The sequence below is a fragment of the Sparus aurata genome, chromosome 1 (assembly GCF_900880675.1).
Source record: "Sparus aurata chromosome 1, fSpaAur1.1, whole genome shotgun sequence".
NCBI lineage: Eukaryota > Metazoa > Chordata > Actinopteri > Spariformes > Sparidae > Sparus > Sparus aurata.
This window is the reverse complement of record NC_044187.1, coordinates 29,039,548-29,062,173: the sequence shown is the minus strand read 5'-3', so window position 1 is coordinate 29,062,173 and position 22,626 is coordinate 29,039,548. Positions and strand designations below refer to the sequence as shown.

At 40.5% G+C, this 22,626-nt stretch overlaps 1 protein-coding gene across 2 annotated transcripts; it reads right to left on the bottom strand.

Annotated features, from left to right (window-relative positions):
• Positions 1-103: 103 nt before the first annotated feature.
• Positions 104-15,082, bottom strand: LOC115584858 (Kv channel-interacting protein 2-like). 2 transcript variants are annotated; one of them, XM_030422753.1, is made up of 9 exons: positions 14,789-15,082; positions 4,125-4,223; positions 3,780-3,904; positions 3,568-3,637; positions 2,624-2,694; positions 2,310-2,417; positions 2,089-2,193; positions 943-1,005; positions 104-841 (listed from the first exon to the last, which is right to left on the bottom strand). In XM_030422753.1, the coding sequence occupies exons 1-9, from the start codon at positions 14,859-14,861 to the stop codon at positions 794-796; spliced, it is 762 nt and encodes a 253-aa protein (XP_030278613.1). In that variant the 5' UTR covers positions 14,862-15,082; the 3' UTR covers positions 104-793. The 2 variants fall into 2 exon arrangements, with proteins under 2 accessions (XP_030278613.1, XP_030278690.1); XM_030422830.1 differs by lacking the exons at positions 4,125-4,223; positions 14,789-15,082 and adding an exon at positions 6,808-8,023.
• Between the last annotated feature and the right edge of the window lie 7,544 nt (positions 15,083-22,626).

Sequence of the window (22,626 nt, the reverse complement as noted above, 5' to 3'; positions counted from 1 at the left end):
GATTCTATGAGAATCAATCATACTCATTCTCTCATTCATGGTTAGTATTAACCGTTGACTGGAACCTCTGATCATTAGTTGACACATGAAACAATTCTACACATCTGCATAGCAACTGTGTGGTTTTATTCAATTTCATCATCATTTTCACCATGTTCATATAGAAAATATATTAACACTTTAATTAAACATGTCAATGCCCAGTCAACACAGATTCATGCAGACACAATATACAGTGTTACAATACATGTGCGTGCAGGACAGAGACGATCTGAAAACATATTAACTTTAAGATTATTGCTTGATTCAAATGTGTCTCTTTATATGACCCATTCCTCAGTGAAACATCACTGTGTATAGAAAGTGTGTACAAATACTAATTGAGCATTACTCATTATCATTATTATTATTAGTAGTAGTAATCATTATTTCCAGGTGTCTGCGCATTTATTCATGCAATAGATAAAATCTGATGATAATCATCTGTATAAGTGTCGAGGCCATTGCAGTTGTTGTTTTTGACCCATGTGCTCATCAGTGCTAAAGTTATAAGACCGTTTCTCTGCAGCTTTAAATATTCTTGTTCAGATTGGTCTGCTATACACTTTTAATTTAAACAAAAAACTTTTCACAAGGGTTGATAGGTTTTGGGTGAAATATCCTCAGTTTCATTGCCGTTTGCACCCTGCATCACTGTCCACACTCAGAAACACCATCCATCAGCTAGAGGCTGACAAATGGTAGATGAGCTCCAGGCAGAAGGCAAAATCTCATGTCTGTGTCCACTAAAGCCTTAGATCACATTGTCAAACATGTGCATGGACTGCATGATGTTTTCATCCTGGAGAGAGAGAGAGACAGGGGGACAAAGTTAAATTACTGAGCAGGCTGTAGATATTTACAGAAGCTTTGCATTAAAATGTGGAGATTTGTGCAGGCGACCTTTTGACATGTCTCCAAGAACTCCTCGATGGTGACCACTCCGTCATTGTTCTTGTCCATTTTCTGAAAAAGACATGTCACAGACACAGATGGTTAAAGGTTCACTTACAGGTAAGGCAAGGCAAGTTTACTTGCATAGCACAATTCCGAAACGTAAGGCAACTCAAAGCGCACAAACATTACATTAAAAGACATTAAAAATTGCATCTAAAATGTCTAAAATGCATTAGCTCCTCAGCCTTGATTTAATAGAGGTGAGAGTTGTAACAGCCCTGAAGTCTTCTTGGAGCTTGTACCAGATATGTGGCGCATCATAACTGAACACTGCCTCTCCATGTTTAGTTTTGACTGTAAGGACTGAAAGAAGTACCTGACCACTGGATGGTTCATGATGTAGCAGCAGATCAGAAATGTATTTTGGCCCGAGCCATTAGGTGATTTATAAACCAGAACCTGATTGGATCAAAAGACACTCAGGTGTTTCTGGAAAACAAAGTAACGCTCAGTTTTCTAACCAAATTAAAATGTTTTGTAACCCTCTATGGTTTACATTCATGTTTTCTAGAGAGCAGTTTTCTTCATTCCCTTTCCTCATACATTGCCATGTGTCTTGGCACACTCATACCAATGACTAAAAGTTGGTGTATTTTTTTCTGTAGAAAGATATTCAGTTGCTGAGTCAGTATTTGACAACTTAGGAATCAGACTCAACAAGCAACTGTCTTTCTTCAGAATCGCCTACCCCACCTTTAAATTGTTTTTGCGTTGCCACACCTTAGTGCCCATGCGACATGTGAGCACTTGTGCATGTGCAAGAGAGAATAACAAAAGAAATACAGGGCTCTGCTCACAAGAACATTGCTCCATATCGCCACTTGTGGTCACAAACTTTACAGGTTTACAAGAAACAGATGAACCTGAAGAGTGTTTTAGGTCTTTATTTTTTCATCTAAACATCTGCAGACTTGAAACTGTGTGTTCACATGGAAGGACTGATATTAAATGCTTCAGCTGAGTGCTTCCAGTGCCATTTAAAACATGGCTGAACACTTACAGAACCAAACCGAGCTGAAGCACAGTTTAAAGGGAGAGCTATTTTTTGAAAGATGAAAGATGTGTGCTGGTTTGGGGATTTGTGTGTTTTACCTGGAAGAAGTTGTCAACATGGTCCTTGGGAGCATTATCCCTCATGTTGGGGTAGGTGTACTTCCCCATCATGTCATAGATGGAGTGCATGATAGCAGTCATCTCCTGGACAGAAAGGGGGGGAGAAGAAATATGGGCAATTTAAACATCACCAGAAACTACTAACACAACATTAGGCACAACTATCACAGAAACCCAGAGAGAGAGAATAGTTTGAGTACCTCCCTGGTGATGCAGCCATCTTTGTTGAGATCGTACAGATTAAAGGCCCAGTTGAGTTTATCAGTGATGGAACCTCTCAGTATGATGGACAGACTTATGACAAAGTCCTAAAGGAAGACAAGCAAAATCCAACTATGATTGAGTTTAGAAAGGTTTGTATAAACATCAGAAGGAGCGAGTCAAAGGCGAAAAAAAGAAGCAATAAAAACCCCCAGATACAAGCTGAAGGCTTATAAAGATACTTCTCTTGTCTTTGCAAGCTCTGATCAAGTGAAACATGTGATAGCAGAGAACGAAAGGATATAAAAGTCACCTCAAAGCTGACCGATCCATTGTTGTTGGTGTCAAAAGCTTCAAACAGGAAATGTGCGTACATACTTGAATCTGTAAGAATTAGAAAGTAAAGTGACCAAATACCTCAAGACACCAACAGTATATTTTATAATGAAACAGCATGGTTTTGAGTTTGCTAAATGTTGAAAAATAATAACAAACAATTTATAAATATGTAGGATTTTACTAAAGAAATATGTATACAGTCTTTCAAAATTAATCTGTCTAAGTCACCACTTATGACCCACTAGAAGTGTCTGGTTGTGTCTGTATCAGCAGAGACCCTGCCCTCTGTCTTTACTTTATTATTTTCTTCTTATTTTGCTGTGTTCAAGGTGTTTTTGGGCATCAACGTTTGGGCAGAGGTGTGTAGACCCCGGCCGATAACAGCACAAGGTCGGGACTGTGGTCAGTGCGCCTGTTTGACCAAGGGTGAGGTGACACAGTGACACACACCCTCACACAGAGCAGGGAGGCAAACGGAGGACGGGATGACGCCTGTGTTTCAGCCAAATTCACGCAAAATACAGCAACACAGGGTTCTGCAAAGAGGTGTGGGTGTGTTTACTTGAATTTTAGAACGTAACCGCAGTGAAACAATCAGAAAATCTCGCTTTATTTCTCTGGTTCATTTCTATGGTTGCGCTAACGGAGCTCCCTCTCTTGATTCACCGTCTAGCTCACTTTAGCGGTGGCTTAAAAAACATGTGAGAACACTTCACATGACAAACGAATGTCTGTGAAGTTGTATTGGTAGAAAGATTTAACTATGTCGCGCTCAAAAATACTATCAACAGTGACTTAAAGACTGAGGAAAAGTAGCTGCTCCTCCAGCACCTCTTTCAACTCTTTTTGGCTGGTAACATTTTGGAAACCTAAATGTTAAATAACGATTAAAATGAGGAGTGGAAGGATCTGACAGACCTCCCTGAGGGAAGAACTGGGAGTAGATGTTTTTAAAAGTCTCTTCATTCACCACACCACTGGGACACTCCTGTGGGAATGAAAAACACACAGAAGTGGAAAAAGACATCCAGGCTTTCTCATGAATATAAATCATTTACAAATCCCTATTGTGCAAACACTCCATTCCACACTCTGCATAAATTGAGAATTCAGAGGTATCTTTGACTGACGTTTTTGAACCCCCGGTAGAGGACCTGCAGCTCTTTCTTGTTGAAGCTGGTCTGCTCAACGAGACGGTCGAGCCCCTCCGGTCTGTAACATGTTGTCGTCAGTTCGGCATCATCAGATGAACTTTCTGCATGAGGGGATGGAGAGACAGAAATGTCCTAGTTACTCCCTCAGACATCCACACGGAGCACATGAAATGCCTGGTCCAGAGAAACAGGAGAACGTGGTGAAAACAAAAAAGAGAGGTAGTGACAAACCAAGAGGTTGATGTTTGTAAATGTTTTCAGTGACTAAATAGTGTGAAGGGGAATGTGACTGATGATGGACTTTTGTGTCCTGACACTTGCTTTGACAAGATGAAGAGCTGGAGCCAGAGCGATAGCAGGGCAGCAGTTTGAGGAACCGCTGCTTTATGGTCTTTTTATTGGGTTTGGATGGTGGATTACCTGGAAACAACCAATCACAGCAGAGATTAGAGGCAGACAGAGCGGCCCACATAGGGGAAAAGAGCATGTTAAATGGATTAACCACTGGCCACACTCAAATACTCTGACTTTTCCACACAACTTAGCGCGCACAAATGAGTTTGCTGACCTGGCTTCGAATCAGTGTGACCCACCAGATCAAAACTGTCTGGAGAGCCACCAGCATGTGAGGGCTGAGCGAGATAACACGTGACTGAGCTCCGAGGTACAGAAGTGTCACAGTAAGTAAATAATAAATATAAGTTACAGACACAATTTGTTTTCAGAGAATTTTTAAATCCTCTATTCAGAGTTCATATTAATATCAATTTAATGTGGACAAATCATGTTTTACAAAATAGAACATATACAGAGCTTGTAGAAAAGTATGATTGAATCAAACATTTTAAAAATGTTTGTCAGGTCCAAAATTATTATTTTTGTTTGTCTCTGTGTTAAATTTTCCAGCTTTGTAAGCCAGTAGTATGATGCTGTCGGTATCATGTGGTATCTGTGTTTCGTCAGCGATTAACAGTCTTTAGTCTTCTTGAGTTCTTCAGTATGCGCCCAGCATACTGTACTGCCCTGATGTTAGCTAGCTAGCCATAGCAACATAAACATTAGCTAATGTTTGCTAGCATTAGCAGCGTTAACATTTGCTAGCTTGCATTAAACGTTACCAATGTTTGCTAGCTAATGTTGGCAATGTTAGCTAACCTTAGCTAACCAATGTTAGCTAGTGCACAAACTGGCAACCACTTGAGGGAGCAGATGATTCGAACAACAGCTGTGGTGTAATGTGACCAACTGAATACACCTCGCCTCAACCTTTCCCTCCAAGGTGTTCCTGTCATGGCTGCAAAAAAACACAAAGAGCCTGTAGAGCCTGTCTAGAGCCACTGTTTGCTTTGTCTGTTCTGGGCTACTATAGAAACATGGTGGTGTAACATGGTGAAATCTGTGGAGGAATAAGGTGGAAATGTTGAGTAGTTTTAGTGGGTGTGTCAGTTACAGTAAAAGAGGCAAATTCAGCCATTTGCAACCAAAAAAGATCATTTTTGTTCTGGAACCTCACAAGGTGAAACGTTTGGTGCCTCATCTAGATAGTCAAAATAAAGATACAGTCATTCATGACTCATAAAATAAATTCTATCTTGTAGTTTCTTTAGATAAACTTCAAACTCAAACTCAACACAATTTCAGAGTGAGACTTCTCTTTGAATGAGACTTAGAAATCCATAGGAAACAGTTCTGTAATGTTGTCAGACACTTGGAATAACAATCTCAGCCTGAGTGGAAGAAACAAGCACTATTAGTGGGCATATCTTTTACGTTTACATTGGATTACATTGCAGCCGTGTCATGGCTGGTCATGGCTGCCAGCTGAGTCAATGTACTGAACTGATTTCAAAACTTTTGGTAAGTATTAATCATTACACACAGATGTAAATAGAGGGCCCAGGTTTAAAACACTGGAACTTCCCTTTAAGATAACCTCATTTAGAGTGACAGTTTATTATCACTTTCCAGTTCTTTATTAACCCTATATGATGTTCAGACAGAGCGCTTTCACCATTCAATCAAATATAAATAAGATGCATTCAGCATCATTTTATACATTTTTTTTACGTTGTTGGTACCCTTGGAAACCTTCAACTTGAACTGAAGTTGTATGAGTTTGGAGAACAGTGTGAGCTTGGAATGACTGACTGACCAGCAGTTTAGTGAGGTTTGAAGGTACAATATGTTAAAAATTCTAGTTGAAAACACTAAAAACTTGTCAACAGTCAACAAATGCTCAAACAAAATCATCAACATTATGTGAAGAAGTAACACTGTTACAACGTCTTTGTGTCGCGCTGCACAGGCATCTTCTGAAGTTAGCATGCTAACCAGCTAGCCACAACCCCTACGGACCAAAGCTCCTGTGCTGACGGGGTAAATAGTAACACTCCTGGAGCTCTGAGCTTCCAGCGTGGACCACTACATGCACAGCTAACCAAGCTAACTAGATAACAGCAGCTCTTGTTAGCAGAAGTTAGCAGTTAGTCTGGTAATATGCTGCCCCCCTGCTTGTTTTGGGTATGAATTTGACAGATACAGACCCTATTTTTACATATTACACCTTTAAAGTGTTCGAAGCTGACACACATGCACAAACATTGTGTTAGCTTATTGCTACAGACACCACAACACAACTCCAATCAGAAAAAAACATTTAGCTTTCTCCTCTCTTCAGCTACAAGCAGCCACAACTGACCATAATACTGCATGTAGGTGAAACTGAGTGAGTAGCACCACTTAAACATGAACATGCTATATTCAACAGGAACACAGGACTCCTCAATTATCAATAATTAACTCATTAACATATCCACACTCAATTATTCATCAAACCTTCGCCCACTAAATATCATATATTATGCATCACCTCTCACCCTGTGATCTTTTAATAATGATGGCAGCTATAGACATGTTATCTCAGTATCTAATCCAAACAGGATCAGGCCTCACACCTTTTTATTATTTCCCTCTCTGTCCATTCTTCTCTCTAACTCGACAGTACCTGTTGACAGTGTTCCAGTAAGCCAGCTGCAAAAGTGTCGGCCCATCTTCAGCAGACTCTGGTTTCTCCTGTCTCTCTGCTCCATGCTGAGTGTGTCCGAGGGTCAGCTCTGGCTCTGGGATCAGATCATCAACTTCATGGTGCATCCGATGAGCTTCTCCTTCAGTCTGAGTCTGTAGATGTTGTCGTCGTTTCACAGGGGGTGTTCAGTCACTCCCTGTCTGTCAATTCCAGCTCTCACTCATTTGCTGTCTTCTTATTGCTGTTTGTTGTCGCTTTTTGAATCCGGAGCTGTTCTCTCCAGCTGATAACTTGCTCCAAAGCTGCATCAACCGTCTTAATCAAGCTGATTATTCACCAAAACCTTTCTCATCCCAACTCACCTCCTCCCTCTTCTTCCTCCTCCTCTTCCTCCTCCTTTCGTCATGTGGGGTTGACACACCTGCTTCAGTAAAAACACAAACTTCCCCTTCGTCCATCAATTCCTGCGTCTATTTCGGGCCTTCACCTGCTCCTGGATTCTCTTTGTGTTCAGTTCCTGGAAGCATCTTGTTTTGCAGTCTCTCTCATCCAAAGCCAAGCACAGAGAGTTTTTATCAACACAATCCAAGAACAAAAAGACGCTGGACACGGCAAGTCTGCTGATGCAAGCTCACAGAATCAGCTGTTGATGGATTTCTTCTGATTTCACAAGCCCCTGGCTCTCCTCAGTCAGTCTGGAGATGTGTCAGAGCACTCTCACAAAGTATTCATCCTAACGCTCGAGACGAAGACACCTCTACAACGGCTTTGGCTTCAGACGGTTTTTACAAAATGATACCAAACACAGACATTCAATGATAAAAAGAATATGGATTGAAAAGTTCCTCAATCGCAGGGGTACATATACCCCGGGGGGTACTTCTGCTTCTGTGGAGCATGTGGAGAGATTTGATTTGAATTTAATTGAAACAAAAAACAAAAAAACAAACAAAAAAGTCCACATGGAGAGATAACATAGTGAAACCGCTGCTTTTTTCCTACCCTTTTTATTGATATTTTCTCCTTGGTGTTTCATTGTTTTGCGTGATATTACTGTTTCTAGAAAAGCAATAAAAAAGTGAAATCCCCCCAAAAAATGTTGAGAAAAGGAATGAGAAATATAACAACAACAAAAAGAACAAAGAAAAAAAATACATTCACATTCTGACTCAGCTATAACAGTTCATTTTGGTGTTAAAGAGTGTGTGAAGGCGTGCCCCCGTCTGCCCCACAACTTAAAGCTGTTGCCCTTTTACATTTTCCGCCCCGTCCCTCAAACATCCTGGGTTACAAAGGGTGAATTATTTTCTCTAATAATATATACTTCCTGTGCCCTCGCTGCCACTAGAGGACAGTGTTGATCTACAGTCAGATTACACTCAACCACAACAGCCTGAAAGTCTGAGATGTGATCAGCGAATACTCAGACAGGATGCCACTACACAATGTTCAGCGTGATGCAAGCATCAGCCACCTCACATTTTAAATCATACTTATTTTCACAACCTGAGACGCTCTGATGTCAGTCAGCATTAATGTAAAACTAACATAAGGGATGCAATTAGTCATGTACACACTTCACACATCAGTAGTAGTGCAGTTCTCACACCTGAGAAATGTTCGGAACAACAAATGCACTAAACAGCATAACTTGCTCATGGGCGTATAAGAAACATATTCCTTAATGTTATATCACAGGGGGAAAAAAATTCTGCAGCTTTTATAAACGAGCATGAATTATTAAAATGATTTCACTCTGTGAGAACAAACCAGTTGCTGCCTTTATTTTCAATACGTCAATCAAACGAACAAACACAGCAGCTGCACAACTATGGAAAAACAAACAGAGCTTTTAGTGGGCCTCACACACACACACACACACACAAAGAGAGGCAATGACATAAACATCTCCGCTTTTTGATGACTGAACCATTTCGCGTATGGCATTTTGTCGACGGAGACGACATAACAGCTTCCCTGCCGTCTTCTTTCTTCAGCTTCTAGACGTACTGTGCAGGATATTGATCACAGACATTCTCTAAGTTGTTGAAACCCTCTCTAAGGGCAGCTGTTTTGATGAGACTCGTGAGCCCAGCGAGCTGCCAAACAATGGGGCAGGAGGTTGTTTTTTAGAGAGGCGACTCATCTCATAAATGTCTGTCTCAGCTGAAGCATCACACCAGCTGACTGTGACATGAGCTGGACAGAACGAAGCCAGTATAGATTATTTTCTTCACGTTCTGCTCATGATGTTACACCAGCGTGGGTGAACTTTAAAGCTTGTTGCAGCCTTGTGACTTCCCACATCGAAACATCACTGACTCAGCAGTGATTTGAGATTTCAGCGCCGGGATCATCCAGCAGCCTCTCCTCAGTGCTGGAGGACCCTCTGGGTGACTTTGACTGTAGGAATCAATTTCACCAACTGCAGCCCTCTGAGACGGATCAATGCACTCTTCCCTGCTGTTATTAAGACATTTAAAGACTCTTTTATCCACTGGTGCAAACAGCACAAGATGAAACACTTTCAACTTGTTGATGGAGAAAAACAAGAGGCTCTGAGAGAGAAAGAGGCAAACGAAGAGGAGTCATCGCCTTTTGGAACATCTTCACAGAAAGTTGTACAAGAAGTCAGAGGTTATTTAAGTCATAGTCTGATTAGACATAATCAGTAAGAGTAATTGCTGCCATTTCTGAACTGGGTCCAGTTAAAACCTGTGAAGCAGCTCTGGGTGTTTCAGTCGTGCATCAAAGTCGAACAAAAACTGTTTTTCCCAAATGTCCAAAACACAGTATTCCATGATTTAATGATGACAAAATGGCCATTTTCACGCTGTTATCTATCAAAAATCTCCCCTTTTCACAACAGACGTCATTACACGTCCACACTGGAGACCCTGAGATGGCAGCCATTTTATTGACAGCTCATTTTAAGGAGCTTCTACGCCTAACCCAGAGCAACAGCCAATGAGTGATCGCGTAGACAAGTGACCCACTCTCTCTTCTTTCTCGTCTCTGCTGAGCCACTTACACGCCAGCCTCCGGCTGACTGATGCATCATGGTGCCAACTGGATTTCAAATCTAGTGATATATTGTTTATTACAGTATTTAAAGCTTATTGGCATTTATGTAGTTTTATACATTTTGCTCTTTTAATAGGTTGCTATTTCACCTAAGCACTTGTTTCTATTTCATATGCACAAAGTTATTGTTCATAAGGAAATAAAGGACTATAATACCTTTCTGCCCCTGTTGCTTTTGAGGTCACACATTTATTTCTTTTTTGCCGGGCACTTACGTAATCCCTCCGAAAAACAAGCGTTACGTTTTCATTTTCAGTGATATTGTTATTGTTATTAGACCATGCAAGACTATTTGACGTGGACCCATTGTGTTTTCCAGCTAATAGAGGCAGTTACAGGTCATCAGCAGGCTTATTTTTGCATTAAAAATGTAGACAAGAAGAACAGATAAATAATTCAGTGGGTTTAATCTCCTACAGTTTAATGCCAGAAGCACTTACAGAGCATCAGAGCACTTGGGGAAAATTCTTGCTTATAACCTTTCAAAAGAGCACAGAAACCATTCCCGTACTCCAATTGGCTCAACAACAGCTTTGAATTTACGTTGGGCTTTCCTGGGAGAGGCCTTTTTAGGATACTTTAACATACATTTCCAGGAATAAGAACGGGTTAATGGGCTTTCAATCAGCCGGATAAGGGAGCCACAAGGAAAATAAGACATTAGATATGAATCACAGTGGAGGATTAAAGCCAAAAGTGACATGATTTTCTGACCAACAAGCATGATTTGATTTAGTTAGTTCATCCTTTTCTCTCAAAATCTCCCAAATCCACAAAGAAGATTGGGGAACAAATAATACAGTGTCCTTTATTCTAACCTCTAATATTATTTCCCTCTTGACTATGAGCTAAAAATAAATAAATAAACAGTGTGTGTCAGCAGGGAATAAGTAAAGAAGGATAGTTTTGTTTTTATACGTGCACTTATAACTGTGACTCCAATCCCGAACATCTCCCCTCATCTACTAGTTCAATTATGTGTTGACTTAGGAGGTCGTGGCTGTTTAAGTAGGGTCACGCAGCACTGAATGAATGTTTGTTAGCTAATGTTGGCCGGGCAACAGCTTCCGCGATTACCATAATCCTGGTACATGGTTCAGATTAATGACGCCCATCTCACAAAAACCCTGGACACACACGCACACAAACATATTTCGATTCACACACTCTTACATGAGCCCCGCTGTGATTGTTACAGAGGTTTATATGAATCAGTTCCCATCGAGTGTCCTCACACGGAGGCAGACGTCACCTCATCTCAACACAACACTCTTCATAGAGTCCAGACAAAATCTGCTTAGCTCGGGGAGGCTTTTATGTTGACATCAGTCAGCTATGTAACCGTGTTACATAAATGTAACAGTTCTGTTATCAGTGTTGACAGATTTTTGATGCATTAGGGGAAAAAACCCTTGAGTGCTTTATAAAAATGTCATGAATAAAGATCTTGAAAGTCATTCAAACACACACAGAGAAGTACAGCAGGTTTGTTCAGTCGTAAAAGAAGCTGCACTAGACAGGAGACTGTCACAACAGTGAGGACAATACTAGTTAACTCATTAACCAAATTAAGTCATTTCATGCTGAAACCCTCAAGCAGCACAAAAACATGTTTCTTAAAGGAGTAATTATGAGAGATAGACTGAGTCAGATAAGAACACCACCAGATAGTTAGCCTAGCTTAGCATAAAGATGAGAAACAGAGTAAACGGGTAGCCTGACTAAGCCTTATGCTAAGTCTACCTCAGGTCAGGATTTTAGAAAAATGGAGGTCCCGAGTCCAAGTCCACACAATATCTAACCCTCAGCATAAAGAAACTAACGATTTTCCCAAACTGTAGAACTATCCCTTTAAAGGTGCGGTGTAGGAGCTAATGTCACTTTGTAGTTAGGCTGCGGATTGCAACCAACTAAATACCCCTCATCTCACCCTCACGCGCAGCCACTATAAACACAAAAGGCCCTCTCTAGAGCCAATAGCTAATTCCAAGGTAAGAAAAAAACAATGATTCTTTGTAATGAAAACATAACAATGGCTATTAAAAGACATTGTTTGCCAAAAGATCCTCCTGAATTCTACAAACTGGATCTTAAAAGGAAACAAGGAAATTTCAGTTCTTCCACTTGACATTGTGGTTCAGCAGCAGCAGTCAGTCAGCATCAGTGTAATGTGTGAAGTCTGGTGTAGAAAGTGATGACTTGAAAAAACATCCAGTATCTATAATGTATGAACACATTCAGGTGTAACACCATGAGGTGTTCAGCAGCTTCACAGCAGAGCCGCACATAAGCACCACTTTCTGCTCGGTCTGAACGTCTCTCAGATATGGTCGATAAATCTTTTAAATACACTTTTAACAGACTCTGCCCATAAGCAGTTGCTGTTGCTTCCCTCGTCAATACATTTAACATAACTGTTGGCTGTTTATTTGACAGTTACAATATTGAGTTGAATGGTAATGGCTGCAGTGGCGCAGGTTAGTGCCTCAGGCTGCGGAGCTCCACGACACCCATGTGCTTTAATGAAAAAAAGGTTTGTTTGTGTCTCCTGAACGCCCCTAAAGCCTCTGCGCTCATGCACCTGTTCACTGTTTGGTTAACCTGCTGCTGAATGGATAACACGCCAGCCATTGTGGCAGCAACAACTACCAGCCATTAAATAAACCGTCGTCCTTGTGCCATCTGTTCATTTAAAATGCAGCAGTTTGGAAATATCACAAGATCAGCACTGACAGCAGCTATTTTTATGCTTATTAAAATATGTTTAAAGGAAAAGACTATTTCGGGAAGTTGTCACGAGACTCTGTCAGGCCAGCCTTACAAAGCACCAAGTGTGTGTGTGTGTGTGTGTGTGTGTGTGTGTATGTGTGTGTGTATGTGTGTGTGTGTGTGTGTGTGTGTGTGTGCGTGCGTGTGCGCCTGTGTTTGTGTGTGTGTGTGTGTGTGTGTGTGTGTGTGTATGTGTGATGTTTGCTGAGCTCTAAAGAAGCTCGTCTTTGCAGTCAGTCATGAGGAAAATAAAACAGCCAAATTTCTGACAAAGAGAGGCGTCTCACTGATCTAATTAGACCATAAACACACACTCGCTGACAGGTATAATCTTACATGACGAGAACCAGATGACACTCCACTTTTCTTGTTTTTCTTCTGTTTAGTTCTCCGTCGTCTCGTCTTAGCAGTGAGTTTCTCTGTTCACACCAGCAGAGAGGACACTGCTGATCAGCATCTTTGTGACTTTTTGTCATAGTATGAAGTTGTTTGCAGGTTTGTTTGTTTTTTCCATACATTAAGTTTTATTTTTCTTTCATTTGAGATAGAACATTTAAGATTTACTGCAAAATACAATAGGACTATATTAACACAACTGATTGGGTGTTTAGGTGCTGCAACGAATGATTCATTTCATTATCGATCAATATGTCGACTTTTTTTTACTATTTTCTATTGAAGACGCAACATGTAAGAAAACATCAGAAAATATATAAAATTGTCAATAGTTTTGACTTTATGACGACTAAGTATTGTGTTGTGCAGAGATATCTACTGAAGTTAGCATGCTAACCAGCCAGCCCTGCCTAATCCAGCACTCCAGTGCTAGCGATGTAAGCACTAGCACTCCCCCCGGCCCTCCGAGCTCTGTGTCCGGACTGCTAACTACACAGCTAACTGAGCTAACTAGCTAGCCACAGCTATAGTATGTGGGGGCTAGCGGTTCCTCTGGCAATGTGCTGCTCCCCCATTTGTTTAGAGTATCAATTCGATAGATGGCAAATTCTTACATACTGCACCTTAAATCGCTTCGTCTATTAATCGTTAGAATTGAAAAATTTTGCTGTTTTCCAAGATACAAAGTGTCTTGACACTGATGATCAAATCATAAACAAGATATATTTCATTCTGCAAAGAGAAAGGGGAAGCTGGAAACAGAAATTAACTTTTCATGTCACCGTTGATCGCTTCACTTCCAGATTCATTTAACATCCAGTCCTTCTGGCCGTGTGGAGAAGTTGACAAGTACAGCTGTCGATTTATTGATTAGTCGGTTGAAAGATAACTAGATGCCAACTATTTAAAATAATCTACAAATCATTTCAGTCATCTTTCAATCAAAACATTTCTAACTTTTGCTGGTTAATGCTTCTTAAATGTGCAGATTTGCTGCATTTCTTTGTAATTCAGGATCTAAATGAAGGGTCCCCTCTGTTTTGGACTCTTGGTAGAAAGTTTGTGGAAGAAATTGTACGAGCATTTTTCACAACTGTTTTGACATTTTATAGACCTAAAGATTAATGGTGGAACAGAAAATCTGCAGATTTATTCATAATGAAACTATCATTTGTTGCAGCGCTGCATCCACGACACAACCCACTCTACTCATAAAGAATGTATACACTCAATGCAACATCTTTCACAGGGCGCCATCCATCACCAGACATATCTACTGTGCTTTTATTCTCCTTGACCTGCCAGCTGCTGCAGCAACTGCTGACCTATAGATGATGAGACCAGGCTGTCGCAGCAACTATTAGTCCATATTCTTATTCATAACAGTTAGCAGGCTAAAGCAACGACCTAAAGTTCATCTTGGGATAAATCAATATCAAATAAAACTGTCAGATTAAGTCTCCAGTCCACTAAGTAATGTAAGCTGTGGTGAGGACTGTCCACATCCACACACACACACTGACTTTGAACCCAGGCTGCTTTGCAGCAGTTCATGACAGATGGTAAAACGTGACTGTGGTGTATTAAATAGTTCTTTAGAGGCAAACTTTCTTGAGCGCACAGTGTCAGGAAATCTAAGCCAGGTCAGCAAACAGCAGTCCGTCAAACAATGTATCACATTTAAAAGAAGAAGGGATAAGGGTGACCCTACCTGTAAGCGGGTCGTACGATCTGTCCAGCTCTCTAGAGTCAGACAAACTCTGGTCCTGACTCCTGGATTTCATGTTTTTTGTTTGTTTTTTCTTTTTCTCTCACTTCTTACCAAAACCACCGCGCCGGACCTGCTGATCTGTGTGCGCGTCGGAGCCGCAGCCCATCTACGACTTCAGTTCTGTTCGCATGTCACTTCCCTGCGAGTATCCGCGTAAAAGCGCAAAAGTCCGTGCCAAAAGCTCTCCTCCCTGCGTCCCTGCTCGTCTCTATCCAAAGTGAATTCTCCTCCTCCTCCTCCACCACCTGCATCTGTCGAGAGAGAGAGAGAGGGAGAGGGAGAAAGCATCAGTGGTGGAATGTAACTAAGTACATTTACTCAAGTACTTTGTTTAAGTACACATATTGGAGGTGTTTGCACTTTACTTGCGTATTTTCATGCCTCATCCTTCTTCTTCTCCACTATATTTCAGAGAGGAGCAGTGGCAGACTCAGGATGTTTAGGGGCCGGGGCAAAAAAAAATTTCAGTGTGTGTGTGCGTGTGTTGTTTTTTTTTTTTTTTAAATCTATTTATCAATATATAATATATATATTAATGTGAAGATTTGATGTTTTTCCTTTTAACTGCTTTAGATGATTTTGATATATTTTTAAAAACCCTGAGTTTTGGATTATCGGTTGGACAAAGCTGTCAACTGATTAATCAAGAAAAACTAATCACCAGTTACATTAGTAGTTTTTGCTTTATTTTGAATACCTCAAATACTTTGACCTTGAATACTTAAAGTACTTTTACTTTTAATACTTTAAGTACAGGTACTAATTTACATACATATTTTTGCTCAAGGAACATGTAGAAAGCAGGACTTTGAACACATGCAAATACATCACTGCACACAAGCACAGTTAAAAGGAGAGAGGAAGTGATGGAGCAAGACATGGGGTACTTCAGACAGACAGAGAGACAGACGGAGTGACTTGGGAGTGTATATCTGCTGATCTGTGCTCCCTGATGGATGGTCTCACCTTGGCTCGGGACTGGAGCAGCTTTGGCTCGGCAGGGAGAAGTAATACCTGTGGATCAATACTCTGTCAGCTCCACGTCCTTGAGCTGGTTGAGTAGAGTGAACGGATGACTCACTCATATTTCAGAAAATGCAAGCACCAAGGTCTTGATTATTTGAATGCTAAATCCATAAATACACGGCATAAGCTGGATGGAGACAGGGGAGACCACATGCTGATTTATGGGATAAACTTCAGGATGCAGACAGCTTTGTTTCCCATCAGAAACTCCTGGTTCAGACAATCTAACTTGTAATACTTTGAGCTTCTCTAGGACATCCTCAAGATTTAAAGTAAAGATGTAATTGAGTGACTTTTCATGTATATTTGCATTTCTGTTTGAGTGCATTTAACTCTATGTGTTCCTCTCCTTCAAATTTTGTAAAATATTTCATTCTTGATAGAAATGTATTAGATTCAAAGATGATCACTAAGATGATAAGGAGCTGGGTGGTTTCTTGGTCGGTTGTTGGATGTATTCATGCTAAAATTCTCAAAGTCAGGATACAAGATTGATCGTTTTTTCTTAAATATAGCAGTTTTCCTGTAGATAGAAATGATCAATATTGCCTTTTCCTGTCAAGTTTAATTCTTTTCTTTGCATAGAAAATGTGCTTATATTAAAGAATCCAGAAGAAGCTACAAGGTGAAATGACTTGAACTCTGGGAGCACACATGTAATTTATTGCTCCTCTATAGAGTTGAGGGGCTGCACATGCTCGCAGCCCTGCGAGGCTTCGAGCGAGACGCCAAAGTAATAACAGTGACAATGCTAACATAATCAGCAGACATAATGTTTACCATCTGCATTATGTTACTTTAGTGTGTTAGCATTAGCATTAGCATCAGCCTGACACTGGTAATGTAAGCTAAAATAGTTTGTGTTACCCTGTCAGTCAGTTGTTAGCATGGCTACAGACATGCACAATGTAGCTGAGATGACCATGAAAAGGCATTGTGCTACATATGCACAAGATATACGTAACATGAATAAATATATAGATATATATTTTATATCTATGGTTACAAACATACTAAACAAGACCTGAATCCAGACATCAATTAAAACTTTTTGTCCGAACCTGGCCGGTTTTTGGGTCTTGATGGGTCCCAACACGTTTGGTCGGGGTCTCCCGGCTCTAACTAATTAGCACCAAAAATATGATAAAGGTGAGAATGTATAGGAAGATGGGAATGTCATTAGTTTTAGGTAAAATAGATTGACCTCGTATTTCATATCTTGTGTTGGGTACATAAGTGTTTGACTCGTGAAAATGTTGACCTAATGTAATGAAGGCATCAGTTGGGTTAAGGGATCACTAAAGTCACTGCAAATTCACAAATTCTCCTGATGAGAACAAAAATATCAGAACCATATATCAAGGAGATGTATTAGATAATTATTGAGATATTTTATTAAAAAAACTCAAAAAATCATGATGGTGATGCTAGAAGAAAAGTCAGACTGTCACCAAAGTCATCAGGATTCATCCTCTGGGAACCATGAATGTCTGTGCCAAATTTTAGGCTAATCCTAGAAGATGTTGATATATTTTTAGAGGATAATTGAACACTCAAACTTGCTGGTGGTACTATAGGAACAATAAGGGGATCACCAATGTCATTGGACTTGGGGACCATGAATCTCAATCAATGCAGTGGTTGTTCAGTAATTATACTGAAAAACTGAAATGTCAACCTCAAATTGTAGCTCGAGGAAAAGTCAGAGGCTTGTCAGTAGGGTTCATCTTAAGGGGAACATGAATGTCTGCAGTTGTCGAGATATTGGATATTATACAATATAATTGTGGACCAACGTGGTGGAACAAAAGATTTTTCATTGGCAAGAAAGGCTAAATAATGCTTGCTGGGAATAAACAGTGTGGGGAAGCTTCTTTAAAGACAGACAGGAGGGTGAGGGATCATCATGTCCCACGTCGGAAGACTGATGGAGAGGAGAGAAAATATCCATCAGCTGCTGGAGGAAGAGCAGGACAAAGAAAAAGAAAAGGCTAGGGAGGACGCAAAAAAGAGGCCCGATGAGGTAAAAAGAATGAAAGGGAATGAGAGGCAAATCTGTGACTGGGAGAGGGAAATAGAAGATGACAGAGGGGAACACAGTGGAGAGGTATTTGAATACATTACGCGCCTTGGGACGGTTGAATCTCACAGTATTGATAGTGTTTATCTCCCACAGGGGTTATAGAGAAGTTTAGCATTGCTGCAGGCTGGAAAGGGGAGCCGACAGATAACCAATAATGAGCTCTGATTGATGCCTGAAGTTCTGGAAGGTGTGGATCCATGATACAGGTGACAAATAACACACACACACACACAAACAGGTAATATTCGGTAAAAAAAAAAAAAATAGTGCCACATGTCCTCAGGAGCCGTCTCCCGGCTTCAGCGTACCCTTGGAAAGCGGCGGCTTGTGTTGATATTCATATTCTACGCATACACAGGTGGGGACATGCAGATAAAGAAATGAAGGGGTGAACGGATGATGGAGGGAGGGCGGGGGGAGGGAGAGTTCAGGCGAGACAAAGTAGGCAATCTCCCCCCTCAAATGAATATTTGATGAGAAGGCTGATATGCTTAAATGAAACGTTATAAATATACAGCAGCGTTAATGGGTTGTCACAGTAAAACGCACAGGCTTAGCTTGGCACTGTACGAGCATCTGAGCTGTCATCAGCACCCGCACACACACACACACACACACACACACACACACACACACACACACACACACACACACAGATTATATCAGGGAGTTGATATACTGCCCAATATACGATACAGCCAACGAAATTAGAGGATTTGGAACAGATTCATGTTAGGGGATTGAGAGCCACCATATTAAAAAGACATTGCACAAACTGAGCTCCAGAAACCATAAACACACACACACACACACTCAGTCCATTTTCCATGCCACTGTATTATTCCCAGTGCATACAAAGGCACATTATCATCTCAAGAAATGGATCTTCGCACCAACATGATGCTCGCGTGTCCATTAGAGGCTTATCAGTGTAATTTTCCTCAGCTCCTGGCCCCACAGTTCTAATTAAGTCTGCAAGAGATAGAGAAATACAAAAGCAATGACGGAGAAGACGAGGGGCGGCTGTTATCATTAATGTTTATGGTCTCAGTGCTGCTGCATTAAAATAGCTGACAGGTGGCTCTACACATCGTCACCCAGCGGCAACAAACGAATGAATGAAGGAGTGTTGTGGTTGTGGTTGTGGTTATGCAGTCGTGAGCAGAGAAAATGGTTATTTGTTGGTGCACGGGTTTCGCTTAAAGACTTCATCACTCAGTTGGGTCGGGACTGAATGTTTCCCATTTATTTACCATTCATACACATAGTTTACATGTGCTCCTACAGCAAGTCGATTCAGTTGCTGTTCATAGCATTTTATGTTGAGCGAATGGTTAAGTCATCAACATTCCCAAGATGTGGTAGGTTTTTAAAATGAAAGCAACAATAGCAGCTATCGTAACTGTTGTTCTGCAGAAGTGTCCGCTGCCGTAGCACCAGACTACAGAGCAGCTTCTTTCCTTGTTTTCCTTTTTTTAAAATTTTCGGAATACAACCCAGTGTCGGGTGTGAGGAATGACTATCTTTTTTTTTTTTTTTGAATAGCCAGTCTACCAGCAAATGGACGTTTTTGCTTGTGTAGGTAAGATTTCTGTTCCAATTTTTCAATATTTCAGACTTGATTTAGAGCAAAATTCTGATGTTTTAAAGCGACCAGTGGTGCATTAGCAGCAGTTTAAACCCTTCTATTGGGTCACATGGCACAAAAGTAATAAATAAATTTGAGCCTTGAAATCAAAAGAGCGTCACAAAGGTAAACTCTTTTGTCCACACCTGTCATCAGCACAGTTCCTCAGGGTGTATTGATAGATGCATTATGCTACCAGTCTGAAGACAATGCATGTATATCTCCCACTGAAACTCACTTTCTCTGTTGGGAAAATCTCCTGCACCAAACATGAGTGAACTGCTGCAGATTAACTTGGCTTCTTGTTACCTAACGTGAAACTAGCTTTAGGTAATATGAGAGAAGGTTGCTGACACAGTTTGGATCCTGCACCGCTGTCCGACACTTTCATCGCGGATTCGACCGGACGCCGGCAAACAACCTCTGCTCATTACTTTGAGCAACTCCTGACAAACAGACGATTCAGTTGGAGTTATTTGTGTGGGCCTGAGGGTACAGACATCATTAGGAAAGTAGCTGGAGGACAAAGTTTATCAGAGATTTTGACTAATTAGTTTCACAACAGGAGGGGGCAGGGGGATGGATGGAGAACAAACGAGAGCGAGTAGAGAGGAACAGGAGAGATTTTGCTTCCTCAGGGCAGTCTCACCAGATTCAACAACCATGACCTCAAGCTTCCCACTTATTTACTTCTCAGATAAATATATATAATTTATTGATCCAAATATTTAGTCAAGGTGCACTTGCAGAATATTGATTCTTTTTATATGAACTTCTCATTCTTACCGTGCCTGTCCTCACATGACCAAGTATCTCCAGTGGTTTGAAGAATGATCAGATCTGTTCTTAGGTAAAAAATACCACACCGTGAAATAAAAAAAAGAAATCCACTTCCACTACATGTCCCACATTTAAATCCTTTAATAATCATTCTCACTGGTTTGCTGCATTGATGTTTATGTTGAATTTTACTGCCGTAGATGTTTAAAGTTAAGCTAATTTTAACTATTATACATTGTTGGGTAGTTTAATCTACAGCAATACATCATATTGTCACAGCGTGGCTGTGTTCTGAGAACTGTGCATTTTACAGCTATATAAATAATAAATAGTGCATTCATCTTAAGAAGTAGGAGAATTGTTTCAGCCCTTAGAGGGACTCTATCCCGCTGTTTATCAGAAGTCTTTACATTTAAAAGCACCTCATTAAGGGTATGAAAAAAGGTCATCTTAAAGTAGCGACTAACTAAAGCTGTCAGACAAATGTTGTTCAAATTGTAATAACATCCCAGATTTTTAGTAGACTGCAAACTGTATCTATGGCCTCACCAGTAGATAGGCTGTGATGTTAAATATACAAAATATCTTTTCCATTTCCATTTTACTTATTTTCCTCTTACTCACACTTCTATCCTTAAAATGTTATTCATCATTTTTACTTTTGTTCACTACAAATATCAGTTGTTAATGAACCTTTTTTCATTAGACATCTTTAAACCTGCAATAACAGATATTTTCGGCCACTTGGGGACAGTGGGAAAGAAAATCATAAACGTACATTAAGTTGATGTGTTAACCGTGATAGGAAGTACTTGCTTATTTACAATAGTTACTGAGTAATACATCATTTATTTTGGCATTGTTTGTGACCAGACTGCGACTGTAAGTCCAATATTCACTCTTCTTTTAGCTGTTTTTGGTTTGCACCAACTTCTGAGGGAAAATACTGCACACGTGTCATTAGCTGCTTAACGCTCCACTTTGTTAATGAGTTAGTGTCAAACTACGTCAGTCTGCCGTCTGATGCCGAGTAGGTAGTGTGCGGGGATATTTTTGAGTTTTTTGCTGAGAACAGGTGCCTCCTGTGGCAAAAAAAACAACACTGTGAGAGCGGTGATAGTAAGCCAGAACAGTAAAGTTGTGATTTAGACGGCTACTTAATGAGCTGAAAATCGATATACAGCTATGTTGAGCTGAGGGGATCTGTTCATTTATAATCTCATTGTTTTCACATTATCACATACATACAATAATGACAAAAAATATTGATACAGTAGAATACAGTTGCTAAAAGGTAAATATTGGACGGGGCTATGCAGAGACATGCATGAGATACAATACATGACATCATCAGATTTTATCCAGTACGGTGATAAGGGTGTTATGCTGTCCGATGCAAAAAGTGTGAGGGAGATGTCAATCAAGCACTGCGTGTACACAGACAGACGGTCGTGAAAACAGGTCGAATCAGGCAGATTAAGTGATAAAACCTGTGTGGGTGGACCAATGACGGTGCAGCGGCTTTAATTTGGTTAATTAAACATTTGCAGATATTTCCCTCAGGAGTTGGTAGAGACCAAAACAGAAATACGAGTAGAGTGACTACTGAACCAACATTTATCAGCTGGTCAGGAGCACAAATATTTGCTAAGTTTGTATTTACAGCCGGTTCTGGCTCTACCTTTTTTTCTGATGTTGAATAATTGTGATAAACTCTGTTGCACCCTCTAACATTTTAATGACATCACTGACCGTGTATTTCCATGTATTCGACACGAGCTAGACTTGCCTCAAAAAAGAGTGTACAGTCAAAACTATTGGTCAAATAATAAAGTCAACGGAGATGAGTGTGCCGTAACGCTCTCTGCAAACTCCTCTAAACACACTGGATGGAGACTAAGCTGCACGATTTTTTTTGCTCAGCAGTTCATACGTGTCTCGACAGGGGACAACAAATAAAGAAATGATCCAAGATGAAATCATTTGTTATGAAAGACCTAGTCATCGAATGAAAAGTCATATTTCACTTCTGCAGCATGAGGGGGTAAGAAATCAAGTCTTCCAATGACACCCAATGTATCAAGACTCAGACAGCAGTGTCAGCAGGAGTGTGTGTGTGTGTGTGTGTGTGTGTGTGTAGGTTGAGCTGACAAGGTTTGTTGTTGGAGCTCGCCTCCAAAGAATGTGAAAGACGGTTAGTTTAAATGTTCAATCTAAATATGAATGTTTTTTTACCCAAATAGTCAAAAGAAGAAGCGCGAG